General features: G+C 42.8%; 1 protein-coding gene across 1 annotated transcript in view; it reads right to left on the bottom strand.

Annotated features, from left to right (window-relative positions):
• Positions 1-492: 492 nt before the first annotated feature.
• plekha7b (pleckstrin homology domain containing, family A member 7b) overlaps positions 493-26,160 on the bottom strand; it is a 66,585-nt gene continuing 40,917 nt past the window's right edge. Inside the window, 16 exon segments of the mRNA XM_084154550.1 lie at positions 493-1,397; positions 1,847-1,891; positions 9,110-9,494; positions 9,715-9,936; positions 12,943-13,170; positions 15,987-16,081; positions 16,475-16,589; positions 18,255-18,446; positions 18,569-18,744; positions 18,952-19,129; positions 19,254-19,355; positions 19,771-19,920; positions 20,064-20,144; positions 21,187-21,255; positions 23,427-23,504; positions 25,544-25,627. Coding sequence (XP_084010676.1) covers positions 1,851-1,891; positions 9,110-9,494; positions 9,715-9,936; positions 12,943-13,170; positions 15,987-16,081; positions 16,475-16,589; positions 18,255-18,446; positions 18,569-18,744; positions 18,952-19,129; positions 19,254-19,355; positions 19,771-19,920; positions 20,064-20,144; positions 21,187-21,255; positions 23,427-23,504; positions 25,544-25,627 — 2,196 coding nt within the window. The 3' untranslated portion in view covers positions 493-1,397; positions 1,847-1,850.

The raw sequence follows: 26,160 nt of genomic DNA, 5'->3' as shown, positions 1-26,160 counted from the left end.
AAAAGGCTTTGATTCATAATTCCATCAGCTTTGATTCATAAGTTCAATGCCATGTTTGTCTCAAGAGGTTTCTTTTACAAAGTAAAACATCTTATAAATTCTATGCTTCAGATACACCAATGTTATTACTACCCACCCAGTTGAAAATATAGAGACACAGAATAAAACATGCCCTTTAAGAAGGAGAAGCTTTGAACTAAAGAAACATTTCAAGAAGGTTTTTTGTATTGAAAGTTTACCTCATTTGGTTTGAGCCTGTAAAGTTGGATTCCCTTCTCAGATAATAGAATGAAATGTAACAGGTCAAAGCAATCAATAGGAATGTTCAAAGAGAATCCTTGGAGCTGTGATGAGGCTACATTTTGTACTTTTTAGTCAGCATGAAGACAAGGTTACCAGAACTGGCACAAGATAAAGGGTTTTGTTAGATTCCAACACAGTCAACCATATTATTCAACTGTCATCCACAGAGTTGTACAATTATTAAACTGATGCAATAAAATATGATTTAAATTCAATACTGTACAATAGGCTATAAGACCTAAGAGTTTTGGGGGTTCACATTCTCTGAATACCTCAGTATACCGTTATCATTTTAAAATGGTTATTATGACTACTATATGAGTCTGTTGTCTGAAGAAAAAACATTTGATGAGCCAAATGTCATGTTAATATCTTTAATATTTACATTTTTAATAATTCTCATTGTGAAACCTGCCCAAGCCATCCAGAAAATATTATGTTCAATGTTATTTTCCTCCCAATGTTGTAAGCAAAAATAAAATCCATTTGGCAAGCCAATAAGAGACTGGCAGTATTAGATACAAACACAAATTACATTTCAAGTGATTTGGTGTAAGAATATCATCTGAGTTTTGACAAAAACACAATCAACATGACACATGTTCAGTACCTTATCATGTTCATATCAACCTTCCAGTTGGTGAATACTCTCAATAACGTTTTTGAAAAAATACAAGTTCCCTCCAAATTCCGATCATACTGCAAGACAAAACATATCATTCTCACCTTGAAAATATCTCTTTCAATTCTTTACTATGATACAGTATAATGCTAAAAGTGCAATAACATGTATAAAAAATTTATGTTATGGGATTAACATTTGTTAGACACTTCCAAAGTTAATATGCACAGCAGCTTCCACGGCAAAGACATACATTTTCTTAAGAAAATAGTTACTTAATTTTAGCTACTAAAAATGCATTACCGAGTAAGTCCTGCTGCGTGTGCCACTGAGGGCAGATTAAATGTTCACTAACGCTCATCTACTGTATAACAGTGTAACTGTCAGAATCAAACAAAGTCTTTCTTTCTTCAAGAATCCAGGTTGTATTGTCATCATGGAATAGCACCTCAGTGTCCAGAAACCGCTTTGGCTGAGGGAAAATCAACAGAACACATAAAGTTAGTTTAGGTAGACTATGAGAAATTCTACAACACCAAGCAGAATGGAAGGATGGGTGGAAATTAAGAATACATTCTTAGCTGGGATTCAATCAAACTGTATTAGCAGGATTTTAGGCTAGTAAAGTAGAAATATATATATATATATATATATATTAATCTAATACCATGGTCTTATTGAATACCAAAGTACAGTACTGTACATGGGTAAAGGTTATTAACCTAAATACATCCCAGCCACAATGTAGATGATGCAGCAGAACTCACCACAACATAAAGTGCATCATACAACACACCAGATCTTTAAAAAGGGAATATTAGTCTCATAGGAAACCATGAGAAATCCACCCTTTTTTAAAGCAAGAAAGCCAAAACCCCAAAGCCACCATACACCACCTATGGAATTAATGGATCATTGTACCTTACTACATGGTGAACTGGTAAACATTCTCCGCTTTCTGTCTTTCTGTACAGCATGTCACATAGTGGAAGAATGTTATGTTATTTATTTCCCTCATAAACTCAACTCGCATCACAACAAAATTGAAGCAACTGAATGAAATGCAGCAGTGTACTCATAAGCCAAAGTGGTGAAAAACAACAAAGTCTGACAACAACATCATACTGTGTGTGAGACTGATTCAGTGGACACAGCTTGTTTCTTTTAGAAAACATATAGGAGCTGTATCTTTAGGTATCCTTTGGAAACAAACATAGCTATCATTTACTGTAGAACAATTTCCTTTCCAAATATATATGTATGTAAGTGTAGATTTTTGGCTTGGCTGTGCACACTGAACCATCTCCAAACATATTGTCTGCGTCCCAAATAGCATCCTATTCACTACATAGGCCCTATGGGTCCTGGTCAAAAGTAGTGCACTATATAAGGAATAAGGTGCCATTTGGGCATCTCCAAATGTCCACACATCATAACCTCTGACCCCAACCCTTTCAGCTGAGCAGCACACATGGATGAGGAAGGAAACAGGACAGGGTTGGTGACAGACACCAAAAAGGGGAAAGACACCAAATACAGTGCCTTCGGAAAGTATTCAGACCCCTTGACCTTTTCCACATTTTGTTACATTACAGCCTTATTCTAAAATGGATTTTTTTTTTAAAGAATCCTCAGCAATCTACACACAATACCCCATAATGACGAAGCGAAAACAGGTTTTTATACATTTTTGCAAATGTATAAAAAATTAAAAACAGAAATACCTTATTTACATAAGTATTCAGACCCTTTGCTTTGAGACTCTAAATTGAGCTCAGGTGCATCCTGTTTCCATTGATCATCCTTGAGATTTTTCTACAACTTGATTGGAGTCCACCTGTGGTAAATTCAGTTGATTGGACATGATTTGGAAAGGCACACACCTGTCTATATAAGGTCCAACAGTTGACTGTGCATGTCAGAGCAAAAACCAATCAATGAGGTTGAAGGAATTGTCCGTAGAGTTCCGAGACAGGATTGTGTCGAGGCAGAGATCTGGGGAAGGGTACCAAAACATTTCTGCAGCATTGAAGGTCCCCAAGAACACAGTGGCCTCCATCCTTCTTAAATGGAAGAAGTTTGGAACCACCAAGACTCTTCCTAGAGCTGGCAGCCTGGCCAAACTGAGCAAACGGGGGAGAAGGGCCTTGGTCAAGGAGGTGACCAAGAACCCGATGGTCACTCTGACAGAGCTCCAGAGTTCCTCTGTGGAGATGGGAGAAACTTCCAGAAGGACAACCAATTCTGCAGCACTCCACCAATCAGGCCTTTATGGTAGAGTGGCCAGACGGAAGCCACTCCTCAGTAAAAGGCACATGATAACCCACTTCGAGTTTGCCAAAAAGCACCTAAAGACTCTCAGACCATGAGAAACAAGATTCTCTGGTCTGATGAAACCAAGATTGAACTCTTTGGTCTGAATGCCAAGTGTCACATTTGGAGGAAACATGGTACCATCCCTACGGTGAAGCATGGTGGTGCTGTGGGGATGTTTTTCTGTGAAAGGGACTGGGAGACTAGTCAGGATCGAAGCGAAGATGAACGGAGCAAAGTACTGAGAGATCCTTAATAAAACCTGCTCCAGAGCGCTCAGGACCTCAGACTGGGGCGAAGTTTCACCTTCCAACAGGACATCGACCCTAACCACAAAGCCAAGACAACTCAGGAGTGGCTTCGGGACAAGTCTCTAAATGTCCTTGAGTGGCCCAGCATGAGCCCGGACTTGAACCCGATCCAACATCTCTGGAAAGACCTGAAAATAGCTGTGCAGCAACGCTCCCCATCCAACCTGACAGAGCTTGAGAGGATCTGCAGAGAACAATGGGAGAAACTCCACAAATACAGGTGTGCCAAGCTTGTAGCATCATACCCAAGAAAACTCGAGGCTGTAACGCTGCCAAAGGTGCTTCAACAAAGTACTGAGTAAAGGGTCTGAATACTTCTGTAAATGTGATATTTCCATTTAATATTTTTTATAAATGAGCAACAATTTCTAAAAACCTGTTTTTGCTTTGTCATTATGGGGTATTGTGTGTAGATTGATGAGGGAAAAAAATGATTTAATCAATTTTCGAATAAGGCTGTAACCTAACAAAATGTGGAAAAAGTCAAGGGGTCTGAATACTTTCTGAAGGCATTGTATACACAAAGACATGCGCACAGTCCCACACATACAGTGGGGGAAAAAAGTATTTAGTCAGCCACCAATTGTGCAAGTTCTCCCACTTAAAAAGATGAGAGGCCTGTAATTTTCATCATAGGTACACGTCAACTATGACAGACAAAATGAGGAAAAAAAATCCAGAAAATCACATTGTAGGATTTTTTATGAATTTATTTGCAAATTATGGTGGAAAACGTTTTCTGTAAGTCTTCACAAGGTTTTCACACACTGTTGCTGGTATTTTGGCCCATTCCTCCATGCAGATCTCCTCTAGAGCAGTGATGTTTTGGGGCTGTCGCTGGGCAACACGGACTTTCAACTCCCTCCAAAGATTTTCTATGGGGTTGAGATCTGGAGACTGGCTAGGCCACTCCAGGACCTTGAAATGCTTCTTACGAAGCCACTCCTTCGTTGCCCGGGCGGTGTGTTTGGGATCATTGTCATGCTGAAAGACCCAGCCACGTTTCATCTTCAATGCCCTTGCTGATGGAAGGAGGTTTTTTCACTCAAAATCTCACGATACATGGCCCCATTCATTCTTTCCTTTACACGGATCAGTCGTCCTGGTCCCTTTGCAGAAAAACAGCCCCAAAGCATGATGTTTCCACCCCCATGCTTCACAGTAGGTATGGTGTTCTTTGGATGCAACTCAGCATTCTTTGTCCTCCAAACACGACGAGTTGAGTTTTTACCAAAAAGTTATATTTTGGTTTCATCTGACCATATGACATTCTCCCAATCCTCTTCTGGATCATCCAAATGCACTCTAGCAAACTTCAGACGGGCCTGGACATGTACTGGCTTAAGCAGGGGGACACGTCTGGCACTGCAGGATTTGAGTCCCTGGCGGCGTAGTGTGTTACTGATGGTAGGCTTTGTTATTTTGGTCCCAGCTCTCTGCAGGTCATTCACTAGGTCCCCCCGTGTGGTTCTGGGATTTTTGCTCACCGTTCTTGTGATCATTTTGACCCCACGGGGTGAGATCTTGCGTGGAGCCCCAGATCGAGGGAGATTATCAGTGGTCTTGTATGTCTTCCATTTCCTAATAATTGCTCCCACAGTTGATTTCTTCAAACCAAGCTGCTTACCTATTGCAGATTCAGTCTTCCCAGCCTGGTGCAGGTCTACAATTTTGTTTCTGGTGTCCTTTGACAGCTCTTTGGTCTTGGCCATAGTGAAGTTTGGAGTGTGACTGTTTGAGGTTGTGGACAGGTGTCTTTTATACTGATAACAAGTTCAAACAGGTGCCATTAATACAGGTAACGAGTGGAGGACAGAGGAGCCTCTTAAAGAAGAAGTTACAGGTCTGTGAGAGCCAGAAATCTTGCTTGTTTGTAGGTGACCAAATACTTATTTTCCACCATAATTTGCAAATAAATTCATTAAAAATCCTACAATGTGATTTTCTGGATTTTTTTTCTCAATTTGTCTGTCATAGTTGACGTATACCTATGATGAAAATTACAGGCCTCTCTCATCTTTTTAAGTGGGAGAACTTGCACAATTGGTGGCTGACTAAATACTTTTTTCCCCCACTGTATTGCAGAGGGTTAGGGATAGGGTTAGTAGTCAAGGATACCCAATGGACGGTGCATGAGCCAGTACAGTAGAGAGCCTGAGAGTGCCATGGTCCAAAGTTAACTGGACACACACACACAGTATCATGATCAGTCCCAATGTGTTTGCACATTAAAAAGAGTGTCACTTTTGTTTTTCTCCCTGTTCTACATGTTTTGGTGAATAATGTTAGCAGTCTACAGATGGTGGAATAATTGGTGTTGTGGAATGCAGCTGTGAACACTTGTTTCACTGTCAAGGTGCTGAAGCAAAAGGTGTCTCACTTCTTTTTTAATTACACACAATGCTCACATAGCTAGTGGCATTTGTTTTGCCCCCTTACCCTGCCCAACACTCATTTTGGATAAAGTTACAAAAACAATTTACAGACAATTAACACATTGAGATTAGCTGGCTGCCTGCAGATGTGTAGGTATGCTGACGGTAATGAGAGGGGTGCTATACTACCTTCGGAATCACAACAGTGCAGTGATCATGCAGACAGAGAGGTGGGAAGCAGCACCCATGTTAGGGAGAATTAGTGAAGCCTCAATTCCATTAACGCGTTCAACATGCTGTTAGTCCTTACTTTGTTTGCTCTGATTAGACAAACGAGAAGTGAAATCCGTTGCTTAGAGGAGCAGGAGGGGGAGGTGCCTGAGAGACAGGAGGAAGAGGAGGAGGAAGCGGAGGAGGAGGAGGAGGGACGGTGGGGATGTTAGGGTGCAGTGGTACTACTGAGAAGTAGATACAGGAAGAAGAAGAGGAAGTAGAAGAGGAAGAGGAGAACAGGACATTAGTCACATTTGGAGCAGCACTGGAAAATCCAAAGGTTAGGACAGGGCAGTGTTGTGTTCGAGACCACCTAAAGCCAGACCGATTCAAGACCAAGACCGGAGAAAATCCAGTCCGAGTCAAGAGCATGACCGGGAGGGGGGCGACCAGAAAAATGTGATTCCAATTGAAGACCATGGTTGTAATTGTGTCAAATCGCAACCATAATTCAGTTCAAAACATCCAGTATTTCTTTGTTCATATTTCAGAAGAACATATGGATTCTTTAGACAATCAGAATGGTGAAAAAGATGCATGCTGAGGACAAATAGAGAGCCACTCTAAAAATGATCACTAATCCAAAACAGGTCTATAATATATAAAAATACAAAATATATAGTATTACATCTTTCCCCAGTCTCCCCTTACTAATAGTGAGAGTGAAACTTTTAAGCAATGTCCCCTACTCTTCCCTACCAGCGAATCAAGGAAATTCTGAGCTTGACAAAGTTTGAGGATATTTTTCAACGAAAGTAAAGGACAGTAATGTTACAAGTAAAGTAGGAAGTCCAGGTTTCAATAGGCGATATGATTTTAATACGCAATGAAAGGAGTGTATATATTTGGCCTGGCAAAGCGGTTTTATGGGTTAACTGAATGGGAGCTGATAATTATGAGTTTTTCGCTCCGCTGGTCTTGGTTGGTCTCGGTATGAAATTACAAGCCCTCATTGTCCGAGACAAAGTCAAGACCGAATAAAAACATTTCCGACACAAGACTGAGACACTCAACCTTTGGTCTCGAGACTAGTCTCGAATACTACAACACTAGGACAGGGGCTGGCTGGGGCCACTCCCACTATCCTCAATAACAAACAAGACACCAATCCAACTTGGAACACTAAACATACCGTACAGTAAAACACCACACAATAATAGATGTCACTTCAATCAATTATCATGTAGCTGCATGTCAATAAAATGGCTATGTTTTCAGGTGTCTAATAACTTTATTTCTGAATTATACATAATCCCATTGAAAGAAGTTTGAGAAAAAAAACTACTGACAAGATGCCTCGTGTGATTTATTCGGACATTTCTCTATGCTGGAAAGATTGTTAGAATTATTGACTCTGCTCTCCTGTGTATGTTAAGCTCCATCCTGACGCTTGAGTGTACGTCTGTGTGACAGAGAGCGAGAGAAGAGAAGAGAAAGAGAGAGAAGAGCGAGAGACAGATAGAGAACGAGAGAGGAAGAGAGAGAGATGCAACTCATCTAAAGGGCTGCTACTGATGATGCTACTGGAAGAGTGAACCTGCCTGCTGAAAGGTAAAGATGAAAAGTGATCTGAGTGTCTTTTATGAGGGTTCAGAACCGTGTTCAAAGAGCCAGCTACGGGAGGATGCAGTGGAGAGCCTGAGCACAGTCTTACTGGGTCATTGATCAGCCTCACAAAATAGCCTCATCAAGAGAATCCTCCCCGTCTGAAAGATTAGACATGGATCGCAATTATCTCTGTCTTTACTCATAAGACCCACACTAATAAGAAATAATATTGAGTTATTAGGAGATGAACGGTCTGATAGCCCGGCTTTGCACTGTTTTCCTCCTCTCCTCCATCATCCGCCTAGCCGTCTTGAAAGCAAGCTACCCTCTCTTTATCCCGTCTTCAGCTATCCAGAGGATGTCAATGTGATGCAAGGTAGATTTTACTGATATTGTCAGACACATACTTGAAAGATAATGATTTCTGAAAGTGTTTGGCCCTGCCATGATGAACATCCACAGATGAGTGTCAGCAGTATCTTAGAATCTGTCCATTAACCAAAAAGGGGAGGACTAGGTATTCAATCGGAAGTATAGTTATTGGAAATGACACATGATTAGCAGACGTTCTACCACAAAGTTCAGTTCAGGTTTGAAGAGTGAAGACTAAAAAGTATTGTGGAAGTTTGTAGTGAGAAGATGACCAGTTCTTCAGAACATTCAGGTATGTCTATTAATGCCTTCTACAAAATATAATTTGACGTTTTGAAATGTTGAAAACCTTTTATGTATACAAATTCAAAGAAGAGTCACTGAGAGCATCAAACAGTGAATGATCACTTATTTTATTTTATCCCATGCAGTCATGAGTTTTCCCCAGCCTCTGAGATACATTAGTGGTATGATTTCTGTAGACCTGGTGCAGAGTGTGTATACAGGACAAGTAGGTGTGTTGGTATTACTGCAGAGGGTGTGTCCAGATATGTGTGTTGGTATTACTGCAGAGAGTGTGTCCAGTTGTGTGTGTTGGTATTACTGCAGAGAGTGTGTCCAGTTGTGTGTGTTGGTATTACTGCAGAGTGTGTGTCCAGTTGTGTGTGTTGGTATTACTGCAAAGAGAGTGTGTCCAGTTGTGTGTTGGTATTACTGCAGAGAGTGTGTCCAGATGTGTAGTCCCCTGTAGCTCAGTTGGTAGAGCATGGCGCTAGCAACGCCAGGGTTGTGGGTTTGTTTCCCACGGGGGGCCAGTATGAAAATGTATGCACTCACTAACTGTAAGTCGCTCTGGATAAGAGCGTCTGCTAAATTACTAAAAAAAAGAAAGAAAAAAAAGGTGTGTGTTGGTATTACTGCAGAGAGTGTGTCCAGATGTGTGTGTTGGTATTACTGCAGAGAGTGTGTCCAGTTGTGTGTGTTGGTATTACCTGCGACCTGCTTGCTCTTGAGGGAGGCCTCTGAGGCCAGGGTGTAAGACATGGTGATGATCCTCTCCTGCTTCTGTAGGGCTGAGTCCAAACCCACCACCTCTGGCTTGTCCACCCCCACAGGGGGCCCCGCCAGGATCTGAACACTAATCACACACACACGCACACACACCATTACACAATTAATTGAATGGCCTGTCAAACTGATCTTCCATATTGGCCCAGTGAGTAGTGGTGGTGCTGTAATAGACCTGGACTTGGCCAGAATGTTCTTGATGCGCTCCGTGTTGCGATGGCGAGCCTCCACCTCCTGAGGGCTGAGAGGCTCCTCAGGCTCTGTGTCTATGTAGCGCTCAGGGATTAACACCTTCTGAGGTTTGGCCAGCTACACACAGAGAAACACACACAGTAGAGGTTTCCTATTAACTGGTATTCACCTCTAGTACCATTATTGTAGGGATTAGGGAATATAACCATTGAGGCTGAAAACAAGCCTATTCAATTGTTTAAACAACATCGTGAAAGTACTCCTTAATGAAATGTTAAAGTGAACAGCTCTGACTTTGTGATGTTTGATGGTGGTGGTGGTGAGGGTCAGGCCGTACCTCTCGGCTGAGGTCCAGGTCATAGTCCAGCGTCTCCAGGTCCGCCTCCCGGGTAAGTGTGGACGTGGCTGTCGAGCGGAGGGTCAGCCACTCGTCTGACTGGGACCGGGGTCTATCCCTGTGCTCCGCTGGACGCTCCTCACCCTGGACCACGCCCCGTGCCTCCTCCCCCTGCACCGCCCGCTCCAGCAGCTGCAGGTCAAACTCCTGCTCTCGCCTCCACTGGAGGAGGAGGGGTAGACAGACATAACAGTTACACACAAACACTACTGCTTCACAGACACAACAGTTACACACCAACACAACCATACTGCTGCTTCACAGACACAACAGTTACACACCAACACAACCATACTGCTGCTTCACAGACACAACAGTTACACACCAACACAACTATACTGCAGCTTCACAGACACAACCGTTACACACCAACACAACCATACTGTGGCTTCACAGACACAACAGTTACACACCAACACAACCATACTGCTGCTTCACAGACACAACAGTTACACACCAACACAACCATACTGCTGCTTCACAGACACAACAGTTACACACCAACACAACCATACTGTGGCTTCACAGACACAAGAGTTACACACCAACACAACCATACTGCAGCTTCAAAGGCACAACAGTTACACACCAACACAACCATCCTACTGCTTCACGGACACAACAGTTACACACCAACACAACTATACTGCAGCTTCACAGACACAACAGTTACACACCAACACAACCATACTGCTGCTTCACAGACACAAGAGTTACACACCAACACAACTATACTGCAGCTTCACAGACACAACAGTTACACACCAACACAACCATACTGCTCCTTCAAAGGCACAACAGTTACACACCAACACAACCATACTGCTGCTTCACAGACACAACAGTTACACACCAACACAACCATACTGCTGCTTCACAGACACAACAGTTACACACCAACACAACCATACTGCTGCTTCACAGACACAACAGTTACACACCAACACAACCATACTGCTCCTTCAAAGGCACAACAGTTACACACCAACACAACCATACTGCTGCTTCACAGACACAACAGTTACACACCAACACAACCATACTGCTGCTTCACGGACACAACAGTTACACACCAATACAACCACACGATTAGTCCCCAACATTAGTCTAATACTTTCCACCTGTTGACTCAGGAATTCTACTTTTTGCTACAATTTCATGGCAACACCCAGTGTGAGACTCTACAGACGTTGAGATGGTCTTCTCTGTAGCTATACTGTATATTGTGCATTTTCCCTTTTTTCAAACATACATACATACAATGGCATACAATATGACAAATGCAACAGTATTCACCACAGGCAAAACCACCAGCGTGTACAGGACTGTTGATGGGGGTGTGGTGCACATGCACGTGCAGTATGTGAAGTCCCAAGCTCTCAGACCTCGGCATGCATCACTCTACTTGTGCAGTCAGTGATTGGGGAGAAGATGAGGAGAAGAGAGGGATCCATCTAGCTACATTCATTTACATGTACATATTGGTCCCAGGCATTATTGTGCTTACTGGACAAAAAAAAATATGCCCACTGCAGTAAATACCACAAATACATATTTATAATACACATGCAATGAAGAAAAAACACATGGCAAGCATGCATTTATTAGGAAAATGTGTGTTTATTTCTTATTTGCAAACCTCTACATTAAATATGTGGGGAACAGCGAGGGAGCTTAGTAGATGATCCTCCATTTGCAGATAAACAGAGAAATAATTATCTGGCTTGAGTTCTGATAGGACTGTAAATGATTGGCACAATGGATAAAGGTAGTGGCACATGGATACATGTACTGTACATTAGGCATTGCTGTATGTAGAGTCAGTTAACAAGGAGGGATAAGTGGTGATAAGATCTACAAGTCACCACAATCAGAACTGCATCCGCATTGCTAAAGTCACTCCTTATAAACTTTTACTCATGTACAAAGACTAATCGACTAAAATGTGAATGATGATGATTTCTAGCAAAAAGCACAGTATTAGACAGATGTTGCATCGTATCAAACTACCAGGGAATATAAATGTATATGCTGATGAGTCAGCATATGATCATAAAGATCATTAGAAAATGTTTAATCCAGTAGTGCATAGCCACACTTATAATGATTAGAGTGTCAGCTCTTTAAGATGTCAGTGAAAATAAATAATGTAAAAAGTATAGTTTTATTTTATCTTCAGGATTATGTGTTTTGTCTGAGCAGCACAATGAGACCTGGTTAGAGAAAGACAGACAGACCGTTCTAGAAGGAGGGGATGGGGTTAGTATCTTAGCAGTGGGCTGTACTAGTGGAGTGATAGAAACACACACTGAAACACTGTCATGGAGCCTGAGAGCTTAGGTCAAACTGCAGTTTAGTCAGAGTGGAAGAGATTGAGAGAGTTATTAGCTGCTGTATGTATCTCCAGTACTGAGGTAACATTAGAGAAATGCTGAGAGAACACTTCTTGTTTAGCCAGGGGTGGGTGTAGGGAGGAGAGGGAATGGGTATGGGCCGTTAACACAGCAGTACGGATATGATTCAGTGTAGCATAATCAATCAACTTCAATCAACCTCCCACAAAGCTGATTTACTGAAGCTGCATCAATGCATCAGTGTTAAGTACTAACAATTCACATAAAGATTCTCACAAGCTAACCAACAAAAAGCACTTTGATACAGTTAAAGATGTCCATCATATAAGAATGGCGTTATACATATCTCCCAGGTCATTTAATAGAGTTGTGGAAGTGAGGTTAATCATTACCATTATCAGTATCATAGCAGAGTCCACTTCATTAGAGAGACTGTAGTTTAAAATGCAGTATGTGAATATCTCTCAATCATTTCAATCCTTTTCTTGCGATGGAGTCAAGGACATTTGAAATCAGGGGCACCACCTATTCTGTCCTTTTTTTTATTGCATATTCATAGTCCTTCACTTCCTAGGTGAGAACATCAGTAGTTCCACCTGCATGTCACACCACAGCATCTCTCACCTCTCACGTCTCACACAATCACAGCAGTCAATTCACATACCCACTTACCTGCTGCACCAGCTAGTTCAGGCCTACTCACTCACTCATAAACTCACATCAACGGCACTATGAAAACCCATGCAACTGAAATGTATTAGTGGTCGCATGCATTGTTATGTCTGCATGCATTGTAGCTGTAGCTCTAACGTACTGAGCCCAGGTCTGCAGAAAGGGGGCGTTGCTGTGATGATGATGAGGAAGCTCGCGATGAAGAGGCCTGGCGTTCTCCTTGACTGAGGGTCCTCTTGCGCTGGCGGACCAGAGCCTTCTGGTGCCTCTTCATCCTCTGCAGCTGCTCCTCAGCACTCATCCTCCCCCTGCTCTGCTGCTGCAGCACATCCCCAGAGTACAGACGCTCCAAGGCACTCTTTGGTCTCTCCTGAGAGGAGGGAGGGCATAAATTAACATAGCCCATGACACCAGAGAGAGAGGGAGGGAGGGAGGGAGAGGGGAGAGGAAGAGGGGGGCGACTGAGAGGGAGAAAGAGAGCAGGAGGGAAAGAAAGGAGAGATTAAACGAAAGACGAGGAATGGGTTAGAGAAGACTGAAGGGAGAGAGTTTAGGTGCCACCACCATTTTACATTAGAATAATGTGCAAAAAGACACTGAGTTCTCATCCATGTCACAACATTAAAGAGGTTCTCCTGTACTTTTGTACACCTTTTAGCCAGTAGTTCTGAAAGCTGCGCTCACGAGCCAAAAGTGGTCCCCAAAAATTGCGTACTACGTCACATATGTGCACCACGTCATTGCTCTCTCTCTGCTGTGTGTGCATCTTGCTAGCTGTCACTCAAATGGTGAGGGGCTGAAGCTCATTGGCTAGAACTTGAATTGCTAGGGAGCTGGCCCACGTGGGGGACAAGGTAGGTAAAATGTCGCAGCACAGCTTCCAGAATTTCTTATGCTTTCAAACTAGGGATTTCGTGGCTAATTGAAGTAAGACAGACATTTTCTGCTCATATTATGCATGTATGAACTACGTATTGACACATCCAGCCCAAAGCGGGAGGTTTAAAAAAGACTTAGTAGTCGCCAAAGTTCCAGAGCATGTCTTTAAAGCAGTAACTCATTAGCATTGCATAGGCTGTCTTGCACCCCCTTGAGTTGTAGATGTTGGATTATTAAAGGGCGGCTTAACTTCCTGTTTTGGCCTCATTTTAGATTTGGGTCATTAAGAAATTCTAGCAGCCATGACTGAATTCAAACTTGAGTTGATTTCGGGGTGTGGTTTGATGTTGGTGTTTCGTGTGTGTGTTCGCAGGTGGGAAGAGTTAGCCAAATTATTTTGCCAATTAGCTTCATCCAGCTGGTGTGCGACCGTGGCAAAGTTAGTTTGACTTTGGATAGCCTATCTCCAGGGTAGTTAGGGACCGTCAATAAACTACAATGTAAATGAGACAATATTTTTATGTTGCATACCTTTTAGCTTTCAATATCTGTATATGAATTTCTACAATTTATAGTTGGTTTTAGGTTTTTAAGTCATTGAAATTTGGAGCTATTGGAATTTTTACATATTGTCCCATAGGGATATCCAAAGTCAAACAAACTTTACCACGGGCATTACGATTGGGTCATGTGCAGCTGCACTCCAAACTGATTATTACTTGTGTGCTGCCAGCTGTGGGCATGCGGGCAGGATTTAAATAAAACCAACCTTCATTTACGTTGTGACATACACTCAGGAACAAAACTCAGTTTTGTACAAGACTGACTTTACGACCAAAATTATTCTATTTACACTTTGTAGTCATTTTGACAGTAGAATAAATGCGTCTGACTCATATCGAGGCGACATAGGCTGTTTTCTAAATGAGAAGTCGTTTTTTAGGGGCAGTTGCTCTTTAATGTGACTTGCTCAGCAGTCACACTTTAAATAATGACCAAACTTATTTTAAACTTTTTCTTTGGAACACTATTTCTTGTACACCATTCAAACTTTCAAACGTGCATACCGGTCTGGAACAGTGTTCTTGTATACATTTCATATTTTTGATCAAATGTATACTTTTTAAACTATTAAGCTTTTTGTCCTTGCCCCCAAAAAATCCTCCACTTTAATAGGGTTTCTTCACATTCTAAAGCTCTCATTGTTAAAAACTCCCAGACTTCCAACATTCTATTCACTGTAAACAATGTGACTTTCCCAACAAGTTAGACAAAAACTTTGAGGGTAGGAAATCTTAGTCTGCTTCTCTGCTATTTAAATCTGAATTCTGAACAGAAATATCTTCTACCAATGAAACGATACAGCTGCTTTAGTAACCACATCAACTACTTTTCTCTCAAAGTTTTGAAACAACTGGCGTTTTGACCACTTTCCCAACCACAACTTATAGCATATGAAATCTTAGTCTACTTCTCGGCTATTCAAATCTGAAATCAGAACAGGAATAACTTCTACCAATTAAGTGCTACAGCTGTTTCAGTAACCACATCACCTACTTTAATTAAGCTAACTTCACACTATTCAATTAACAGTATGAAAAATGTGTGCACTCACTAACTGTAAGTCGCTCTGGATAAGAGCGTCTGCTAAATGACTAAAATGTAAATGTAAAACTGCCGTGGAACTTTCAGAAATGTCAAATTATAGAAGTAGGGGAGCACATTTTATGAATGAGAATCACTAATTAGTGTGACTTACTTCTGCAAGAACACTCTAGTACTGTAGTTATTTGATATACTTCTGACTTGTTATTTGTGTTCCTTGCTTCAGCAAAACCACTCTATATATCAAAATACTACTACTTGGCCTACTACTACCACAGTCATTCACCACCACTACCACTACTACTACTACTACTACTACTACTACTACTGGACTACAGTCACAACTACTGCAATTCTACTGTTACTATCCCACTAACGGCTATCCCACTACCGTAATACAGTATCTACTTCTACATTAGCCTATATTTTTCAACAATAGCAATTTAAAACTTCTAAACTTCTTCGATTATTATAACAATACTTTTGGCCAGCTGAAATATGTCACAATTTTTCTAAATGGAAAATGACCTTCTAGTTTTTTCCATGTACTCAGCCTTTTGTACTAGATGCTGCATCTAATCAAGTCAGCTTGTGTCAGCTCCACAAAAGTAAAAGCCATGACAGGATTTAGAAACAATATTTGTGCTGCCTCTCCACCTACTCTCTTGACTCCTAGTCAGCCAGAAATAGTTGGAGTCTTACCTTCAGACCTGAGGCGGCTGAGGCTCCTCTTCTGAGGGTAACGTAAGAGGAGATGTTTGTGGACTGATTTAGCCTGGATGAGGAACCAGCCGGCCCTGAGAGAAAGACAGCAAATATGAAAACACGACTCCCAAGTTAGCACAAGAGCCAAAGCATGTTCAGTGGGTACATTACAAACCACATATTTGCTGCTGGTGTGAACACTATATAAAAACAAGCTGTTTAGCCTTTCAAGCTGTTTGCTTATTCTGAAGAGTAAGACATTCTTCAAAGAAACAAATATGTCATTCAACTTTACATCAAGGTCCCATGTAGCTCAGTTGGTAGAGCATGGCATTTGCAATGTCGGGGTTGTGGGTTCGATTCCCACAGGGGGCCAGTATGAAAAAATGTATGCACTCTAACTGTAAGTCGCTCTGGATAAGAGTGTCTGCTAAATTACTAAAATGTAAAATGTAATTACATGTGTTGGACCTAGAGCTACTTACCTCTGCTTGGCAAGGTCTGGTAGCCACCATCATGCCCCAAGGCCCCCATCCTCATGTGACCAGACCCTCCCACTCCCAGCAGCTCAGGTTCACTCAGGAAGGTCCGCAGCTCCACCTGACACCCACAGAGACAGAGATCAGTACCACACATACAGTGAGGGAAAAAAGTATTTGATCCCCTGCTGACAAAGAAATTATCAGTCTATAATTTTAATGGTAGGTTTATTTGAACAGTGAGAGACAGAATAACAACAAGAAAATCCAGAAAAATGTATGTCAAAAATGTTATAAATTGATTTGCATTTTAATGAGGGGAATAAGTATTTGACCCCTCTGCAAAACATGACTTAGTACTTGGTGGCAAAACCCTTGTTGGCAATCACAGAGGTAAGATGTTTCTTGTAGTTGGCCACCAGGTTTGCACACATCTCAGGAGGGATTTTGTCCCACTCCTCTTTGCAGATCTTCTCCAAGTCATTAAGGTTTCGAGGCTGACGTTTGGCAACTCGAACCTTCAGCTCCCTCCACAGATTTTCTATGGGATTAAGGTCTGGAGACTGGCTAGATCACTCCAGGACCTTAATGTGCTTCTTCTTGAGCCACTCCTTTGTTGCCTTGGCCGTGTGTTTTGGGGTCATTGTCATTCTGGAATACCCATCCACGAACCCATTTTCAATACCCTGGCTAAGGGAAGGAGGTTCTCACCCAAGATTTGATGGTACATGGCCCCGTCCATCGTCCCTTTGATGCGGTGAAGTTGTCCTGTACCCTTAGCAGAAAAACACCCCCAAAGCATAATGTTTCCACCTCCATGTTTGACGGTGGGGATGGTGTTCTTGGTGTCATAGGCAGCATTCCTCCTCCTCCAAACACGGCGAGTTGAGTTGATGCCAAAGAGCTCGATTTTGGTCTCATCTGACCACAACACTTTCACCCAGTTCTCCTCTGAATCATTCAGATGTTCATTGGCAAACTTCAGACTGGCCTGTATATGTGCTTTCTTAAGCAGGGGGACCTTGCGGGCGCTGCAGGATTTCAGTCCTTCACGGCGTAGTGTGTTACCAATTGTTTTCTTGGTGACTATGGTCCCAGCTGCCTTGAGATCATTGACAAGATCCTCCCGTGTAGTTCTGGGCTGATTCCTCACCGTTCTCATGATCATTGCAACTCCACGAGGTGAGATCTTGCATGGAGCCCCAGGCCGAGGGAGATTGACAGTTCTTTTGTGTTTCTTCCATTTGCGAATAATCGCACCAACTATTGTCACCTTCTCACCAAGCTGCTTGGCGATGGTCTTGTAGCCCATTCCAGCCTTGTGTAGGTCTACAATCTTGTCCCTGACATCCTTGGAGAGCTCTTTTGTCTTGGCCATGGTGGAGAGTTTGGAATCTGATTGATTGATTGCTTCTGTGAACAGGTGTCTTTTATACAGGTAACAAACAGATTAGGAGCAATCCCTTTAAGAGTGTGCTCCTAATCTCAGCTCATTACCTGTATAAAAGACACCTGGGAGCCAGAAATCTTTCTGATTGAGAGGGGGTCAAATACTTATTTTCCTCATTAAAATGCAAATCAATTTATAACATTTCTGACATGCGTTTTTCTGGATTTTTTTGTTGTTATTCTGTCTCTCACTGTTCAAATAAACCTACCATAAAAATTATAGACTGATCATTTCTTTGTCGGTGGGCAAACGTACAAAATCAGCAGGGGATCAAAAACTTTTTTCCCTCACTGTACACACAGACACACGGCTCCATAGCTCTCTCCAAACACGCACCTTGTTGTCTCCGTTGGTGTATTGGCCAATCTCCCTGTCCCGCTTGCGTTCATCAGACTGTCGTTTGAGGCCCCGTACAGACATGTGTCTGATGACGGTGGTCTCCCTGGGTAGCGGGGGCACGGCCGGGGCGTGGTCCTCAGGACTGTATAGCTGAGGTAGTGGCGGTCGGGGAGGGGCGCCCTCCTCTGCCTGCAGAGAAAACAACCAACCAGCATAGCCTTTACTATCATATTCAATCACATTTACTATCAGATGGTATAAAATTCAACACTGTATGTCCTCCATGTGGGAGAGGAGCGGGGGCCACTCACCCATTTTGGCACAGACATGGGGAGGGCTGCGGTGGTGTGCTGGGTGGAGGTGGGGGTGGGGGTTGTGGGGCTGAGGTGGGGGCTGTGCTGCTGGGCCAGTCTCATCTCTCCCATGGAGGGAATGGCAGACAGAGAAGGCACTGACGACGGCAACACGGAAGGCACAAGTTTTCTCTCTGGAGACACAAAAACACATGTAAAACACTCCCCAACACACACAACACACACATTCAAATTACATAAGATAACAACACTCCAACCACAAAAGCCAAATACACATACAGACCATAATAAACTCAGCAATGTTTTGCATAATGAGAGGCATTTTGTCCCCTGTAAATATATAAGCGTATGACAAGTAGCATCCATTTCTCTCTCTCTACCTCGTCCTGAGCTCCAGTGTGTGTGGGTAGAGGCTAGCGGAGGAAGAGGCACAGCACTCCTCTCACCTGGGTTGGTCACAGAGGAGATGGTGACTTGGTAATTGGCTTTGCTAGAGCTGAGGCCTGCTATTACGTCTTCAATCCTCCACAACTCCCTCTTGATCTGGGACTTCTCCTGCTGCTCATAGACAAACACAAACACAACCATGAACATGAACACAAACACTACAGGCGTTTGTTCCCATCCCTCTGGGAATCTGACGGTGTACGAGAGTATGTGTTTGCAGTGGTGCGATCCTGACCTGAGAGAGACCACTGCGGTTCATCTGGCCCTCCAGAGCTGTCCTCAACCAGTCTACGTCTCTCTCCAGGCTGCTGTACTCATTCCAGGCATTCTCCATCTCCTGCATGGAGCAAGAGAGAGAGAGAGAGAGAGAGAGAGAGAGAGAGAGAGAGAGAGAGAGAGAGAGAGAGAGAGAGAGAGAGAGAGAGAGAGAGAGAGAGAGAGAGAGAGAGAGAGAGAGAGAGAGAGAGAGAGAGAGAGAGAGAGAGAGAGAGAGAGAGAGAGAGAGAGAGAGAGAGAGAGAGAGAGAGAGAGAGAGAGAGAGAGAGAGAGAGAGAGAGAGAGAGAGAGAGAGAGAGGAGAGAGAGAGAGAGAGAGAGAGAGAGAGAGAGAGAGAGAGAGAGAGAGAGAGAGAGAGAGAGAGAGAGAGAGAGAGAGAGAGAGAGAGAGAGAGAGAGAGGTTGTGTAGTCAGTGAATGGGGCTTTGTCCAGACCAGTGAGCGAGTCTGTGTTAGGTCAGACAGAGCAGGTCTTACCGTGGACACCTGAGAGATCTCAGCTCTGATGTGCACCACGTCCTCCTGCAGTAGTCTCTGCTGGTAGGACATCTTCTCCTGGTGGGCCGGCTGGTCCCGGTACTGCTCCATCTGCTGGTGGGACACGTCCAGCACTGACTCCAACTTGTCCTGTAGGACAGGACACCACGAGGGCATGGGGTTATCACGACAAGACCATATGGGGGAGCTAATACACACGTATACATACCCAGGCACACACACACATGCACAAACACGCGCACACACACAAACAAACACACAAAACCCAATACCTTGTCTTCCTTGAGCGTGCGTATCGTTGTTTCCAGCTCCTGAAGGATCTTGTCTTGTTCACACAGTCGACTTAGCTTCACCTGCACAGGGACCAGCAGCAGGCAGCACAGAGAACAGAGATTGATAAGGTATATTAAGAAGACTAGGTCTATGGGTAGAACAGGGGCCCTCTGCCCAGCAACTTCTGGTAAACACTATTCAAACCACAGTGCCCAGCAGAATGAATTGATAGTCTACTGTAGTCTACTCTGTCTGTAAATATGTCTATAAGACCCATCTCTTTGAAATGCCCTGAGGACCTCTATTCATCTTCTCTGTGTGAAAATAAATAAATAAAGCTTTATACTATCTGCTTGTGGAGAATGGTAATGCCCATTATAAGTAATCATAATCAAAAATCCATATTTTTAAATTCACTTTTCAGGAGAACAGTGCTTATTGAGACTGGCATATTTGTTTCCCTGCAGAAATGGGTTATATGTTTCTGAAAACAAAATAAGACTGCCTAGTTTACAGTCTTTCTCACACAGTGAGTGTTTCTTCTCGAGCTCTATTTATCATTCTGTTCAATTAATAATTAAGCTGTTTTTTATTTCACAGCCGTATATTGTTGTTTTAATTGCATGAAATATTTATTGTTCAAACAAATTCACCAGCAAATTCTTATAAATTGTTAAACTGGAACAATGCTAATGATGAAAAGCCAAGACATCAAGCTTATTTACCTCCATTCTGAGCAAATAAAGAACTAAAAAGGCCGGATCACACAAATCAAACTGAAACATTTAAGAGCTCTACGTCTAAAATCCCATTACATGTATTTTTCCCTTTAAATTGAGAGCTGGAAATAAAAGCCCTCGTCGATACTCTCAAGCTTTAACGGTGAAGCTATCTGTCCCCACAGTGTTGCATCTTAGCTCTGCTCCGTTTCCTTCCTCCCTACACACCCTCTGTTTACCACAACTACAGAATACCAACTTCTCAACTCCTCAGTTCACTGTCTCTGTAGTGGGTCGTAAGATGTGAAAAACGATAGACGTTGAAGAAAAGGAGAGACATGGATAAACTGGGTGTTTATCACACAATGTTTGGTTAGGGGGGGGTGGGGGATGGTATACTTACATCAACATCACTCTCTGCTATCTTAACAGGTCTCGATGGTCTGTCTTTTAGCGTTTCACGCCCTGTAACCTGCAATGCCCCAAAGGCACAAATACAACCTTACTTCTCCCAGTAATAGTTGCAAAAAAATAGTTCAAATACCCTAAATATTAAAACCAACATTCAATAGATAACACTGAACAACAACATTACAGCAATTATCAAGCAACAGCATGAGACCTTGCTAAGGACATTGGGATTGCAAAAACCACAATGTAGAACAGTTATGCAAAAATTACTCAACAAAAAAGACTTGGGTAGTAGTATGCACAAGCCAATGCAATACGACTGCTTTAAAAGCTGTGCAAATATATTTATGGACAAAAACAGCATCTGTGCATTTAAGAGAGGCCTGGATGATGGAGAATCACAAAGCTGCTCTTTCCTGGCAGTGTGTCAGTGGGTTTAGTTAACGACCATGTCCTCTTTATGAACCAGGAGAAAGGGAGGAACTAGAAGGAATTATGGCACCTCCTTTAGATCCTCTCTGTTACAATGATAAATCAGACTTGGCCAAAGACATATCTCAGAGACGTCAGTGAACTGGCCCAGTTAGAATTGATATAAACTGTAGCTATATTTCAGTGTCTTTCGCTAAGAGATTTCAATTGACTTAATGCCCAAACAGAGCTAATGATTTCTGTTGATCCATTTCAAAGGGCATAGAGATGTAGGTGTGTTTACAATTATTACCAAAGCACACATTATTTAGCTGACCTTTTAGCTCTGATTCTAATACAAGTGTTAAATGATAATCAGTATTGACGTTTCTCAAAGAGCACCCTTGGGTTGTCTCTTTAGTGCTTACAAGCCAAACAAAAGGAAAAGAAAAGCTGTGAAACAAAGTGCAATCCAGGGTTTAACAGCATGCAATGGGACTCCCTCTCACAGAGAGCAGAGACAGAGTCCCCATCAGTCAGTCAGCACACACTGACACAGCATCACCATGATGGACTACAGTACCCAGCAGGCCAAGCTATGCACTACAGTTACAGGTGGGTCTCTCTTCTGACATGTCCACTCCTCACAGCAAACATGGGCAGGTGAGGAGTGCATTATACACATTCTATTAGGAGAAGCAGTGGAATGGTCTCACTCTTTGTATGCACACCATCCTTACATTCCAACTGGACCCAAAACCTGGAGGGGTGTTTTCTAACACATTGAGTACCATAACGATCAACGGGTCAATACTTTTGATCTGTTTTAAAACAGGAAATAGAGAGGTGTTACATCAGAATGTACACATCGATAATAGAACTCCCCACTCCAAGAAACAGAAGGTTAGTTAAGGTTTGTGGTGTTATACATACAAATCACTTCAGGGGGATCAGATGCTTTGTACTGTTGTTAATGGAAGAGAATTGCTGATTGCAGAATGTAGAAACATTACAACACACAAGGTCATTCTGCTGAAGCTGGCATTAGACTTATATGAAGCCGCACAGCAGCAAGATACTTTACGTGTTCGAGAGCATCAAAATTGTGATGTATCATGGGTAAATTGTGACTGACTGAATGAACTACAAATAATATTGAGTAGTTATTTAGGATGCAAGGTGATTTGTAGATCAGTCAGTCTCGACTCGCCTTTAAAGTCGGCTGCAATGTTGAACGCGCCCATTGTAGGTCTCTTTTAGCAGCACTGCCTGATGGGAAGTGAAGTTTACATTATGCAAAATGTAGTTTTTGACATCTAGTACTGTGCTGCTTGAAACTACAGTTCCCATCAGTGGAGGTATGATATTTTGGCCCCATGTTTTCAGGGTGAACATGTACTATTCCCAATGTACTTTTATCCAATTGCAAGAATAGCTAGCTTTGGCACAATATAGAAAATTTTATAGTTTATACTGTAGCCAATAACCATATTTTTTGTATAAGATCATATTGCACTCAAGTTGTTTGCTTTGCTGAATTGATAGTAAAGACACACAGATTAATGCAGCATAGCATTATTGTCAGAATACAGAGCATTATTAACAAAAACAACAGTGGTTAAAACACACAGAAGACAGTTTAAATTCCAACATCAACCTAAAGCACACAGCCCTGAGGAACAAGGGCAGAAAGAAGAGGAGAGAGCAGCAGAAGGAGGTGTGTGAATGAGGAAGAGACTGACACTGTAGACAGTGGAGGGAAGAGCAGGATACAGGCTACAGAGGAGAGAGGAGGAGGAAGAGAGATGAATAATCATTTACATTAGCTTTGTTCTTGGGGCCCACCTTCAGATCTAGATACTCCAGGTCCTTCTTCAGTTGCATGTAAGTATCATCAGCCTGACAGACAGTGAGGAGTGGAGAGACAGATCACAAGACTGGAAGCTGCAAAGGATGCTAGGAAATTATAGTATTGGAAGACTAGTCAGGCGCTGTTACAGCACAACTCTACATCTCTACTTCATTCTCATTGTAGAGATCATATCACCACAGTCAAATTAATATTAGTGAGGCAAAATAGGACAGAAAATCAGGGAGATTGATTGGGTTATATTATGAGAATGTACACCAAACTAGATTGTAGTGTAGGCCTGCTATTTAAATAGTTTAGGGAGGGATGCTTACACAAATAGCTTTAGCATTTCATAGGGCAGTATAATGCTTGTAATTCAGTTCGCCACCAAATCTCTGCCATGGGTAAATCATGTCTACATGAGCATGAAGAGAACGTAAGTGTTGATGGAGAGAGAATGAGCATGGTTGTTATTGAGCACCTTTGCAGCTTCACTGTGGTGTTCAGGTCTGAGAACAGTGCACTGTGTTTGGACTGGCTCCTCTAGGGCAAGGGTCAGCAACAGGCATATTTATTTATTATTTATTTTTTTAAGATTGTAAAATCACCAGGAATTCAGATTAATTTAGGAAATCTGTTCCCAAGTATTCCCACAAATAAAAAAAGAGATATGTGATCATGACTCAATATAATCAAGGCATTATTTAAAATACAACCTCTTTCTGGGCTTAGTTGTGATCAATTTGCAGTGTACAAATTATTATAATTATGTTCCGGCCCCCCCGACCATTCGTTCCGACATAAAATCTCCTGCGGCTGAATCTAGTTGCCTACCCCTGCTCTAGGGAGACACACTACTGAGCCAGCCTTTGTAGCAGTGGAGGCTGCTGAGGGGAGGAAGGCTCATAATAATGGCCGGAACGGAGCGAATGGAATGGCATCAAATACATGGAAACCATGTATTTGACACCATTCCACTAATGCCAACCCAGCTATTACCACGAGCCCGTCCTCCCCAATTAAGGTACCACCAACAACCTGTGCTGTGTACCCAGGATCACTTTACACTAATAAGAGTGACCTCAGAAACACACAGTTCAACACAACCAGGACAAACATACATTTCTCATTGTAGTTATCCAGGTTTGCAAAGACCTCAAACAACAGAAGATAAGGCTACAGTATATGTGTGTAAAGGCAGGCACGGTGCATAGTCAACAAGCGACATGCTTAGGATGACGCTTAGGAGCAAAATCATGTTTGTTTGTTTTCTAACAAATCAAATGAAACACGGCTCTATAAGGCTCAACAGAGCGCTACATTATGCAGATAGATGAGTGAGGCCATCCATTCAAACACAACACAGGCTGGTGTATCTATAGCTGCAGACAGTCCATGCTAACAGGGGAGCACCTACCCCACTAGTACAACAAGACACAACCAACACACCACACAGTCCAATGAATGATGGGGCTGGGACCAAAACACTAGCAGAGACACAGACTGTGGGTGATGGGGATGTGGCTGGGGGCTGGGTCTCCATGATTCACTGGAGTGGGGCTGCAGGACAGGGTGGCTGCAGGGGGGAGGATACGAGGGGGCCTGACCTGCAGGCTGGGGCCTAGGAGGCCGTTGTGCTGTAGGTGGTGGAGGGCGTCGCCGTGGACACCAGCCATCTTGGCCTGGTGCCTCCTGAGCTGAATGAGCAGCAGGGTCAGCTCCTCCGGCTGCAGTAGGGTCAGGCCCATGCCAGGGAGAGCCAGGAAGGGAGGGGCAGACAGATAGCACTTCAACACCTGGCCACCAGGGCGGCAGCAGTGAGGGCTCAGCTCTTCAGGGCCCAGAGAGCTGTGTGCCTAAGCATCCTACCACAATATCTGCTCCTCTCTCTTCCCGCCACCCACACAAGGCCCTTCAGAGCAGAACAACACTGAATCCACCAGCCTGAAAATGGTGCTGCTTTCTGATTGAAATGTTTTACATCAAAGTTTCCTTCAGCATTAATCTTTAATAGTCCTAATATAAAGCAGAGAATAGTTTCAACTGGGTGTGTGATGAAGATAAATGAAAAAGACAGAAGCTGTACCGTTTTCCCATGCAAGCTGGGTGCGCTGACTGTGTGTGTGATGTAGCCCATGGCTGGCATTGACCGTCTCTCGATCTGACTAGTCTGTGGGAAAACACACACATCAACACGTTATTAGGCTACATATCCCATTTCACAAATCAAACAGAATGTCAAATCATAAATGAACATTTATAAGGATGAATATGCCTGCAATGTGGCTCAGATTGTTACTGGCTTTCTGTCCCCGCTAAGGGGCATTCTGATATGTAGCATCCCAAACTTAAAGGCATTGCCTGCAACTTTACAAACAAATTTGTGCACACAGCATATTTTTTCTTCTATCCCTGTATTTATTTCCATCCCTCCTCCGCTTATTTGAAATAAGGTGTGCCCCCAGTTTAAGTTGCTACAGGGTTTGGAAGATTTGACATTTTTGCTTAACACACAGAATTCCTCGGCTAGGCCCATCACAGAACCTTAAAAGGACACAAACAACAAGAGATGTATTTAACTACACATAAATTATCCCCAACCTGCTTTCTTAAAATAACATTTGTTTGCTACCAGCGAGAGAAGCACTGTGAGCCATTCCCTCAGAGATTCCCAAGCCACTCTTTTTTTGCTGTATAATAGGT

This window comes from Coregonus lavaretus (assembly GCF_964263955.1).
Source record: "Coregonus lavaretus genome assembly, chromosome: 37".
NCBI classification, from domain to species: Eukaryota; Metazoa; Chordata; class Actinopteri; order Salmoniformes; family Salmonidae; genus Coregonus; species Coregonus lavaretus.
Note: the sequence above shows the minus strand (reverse complement) of the source record. Positions and strands in the feature narration are given on the sequence as shown.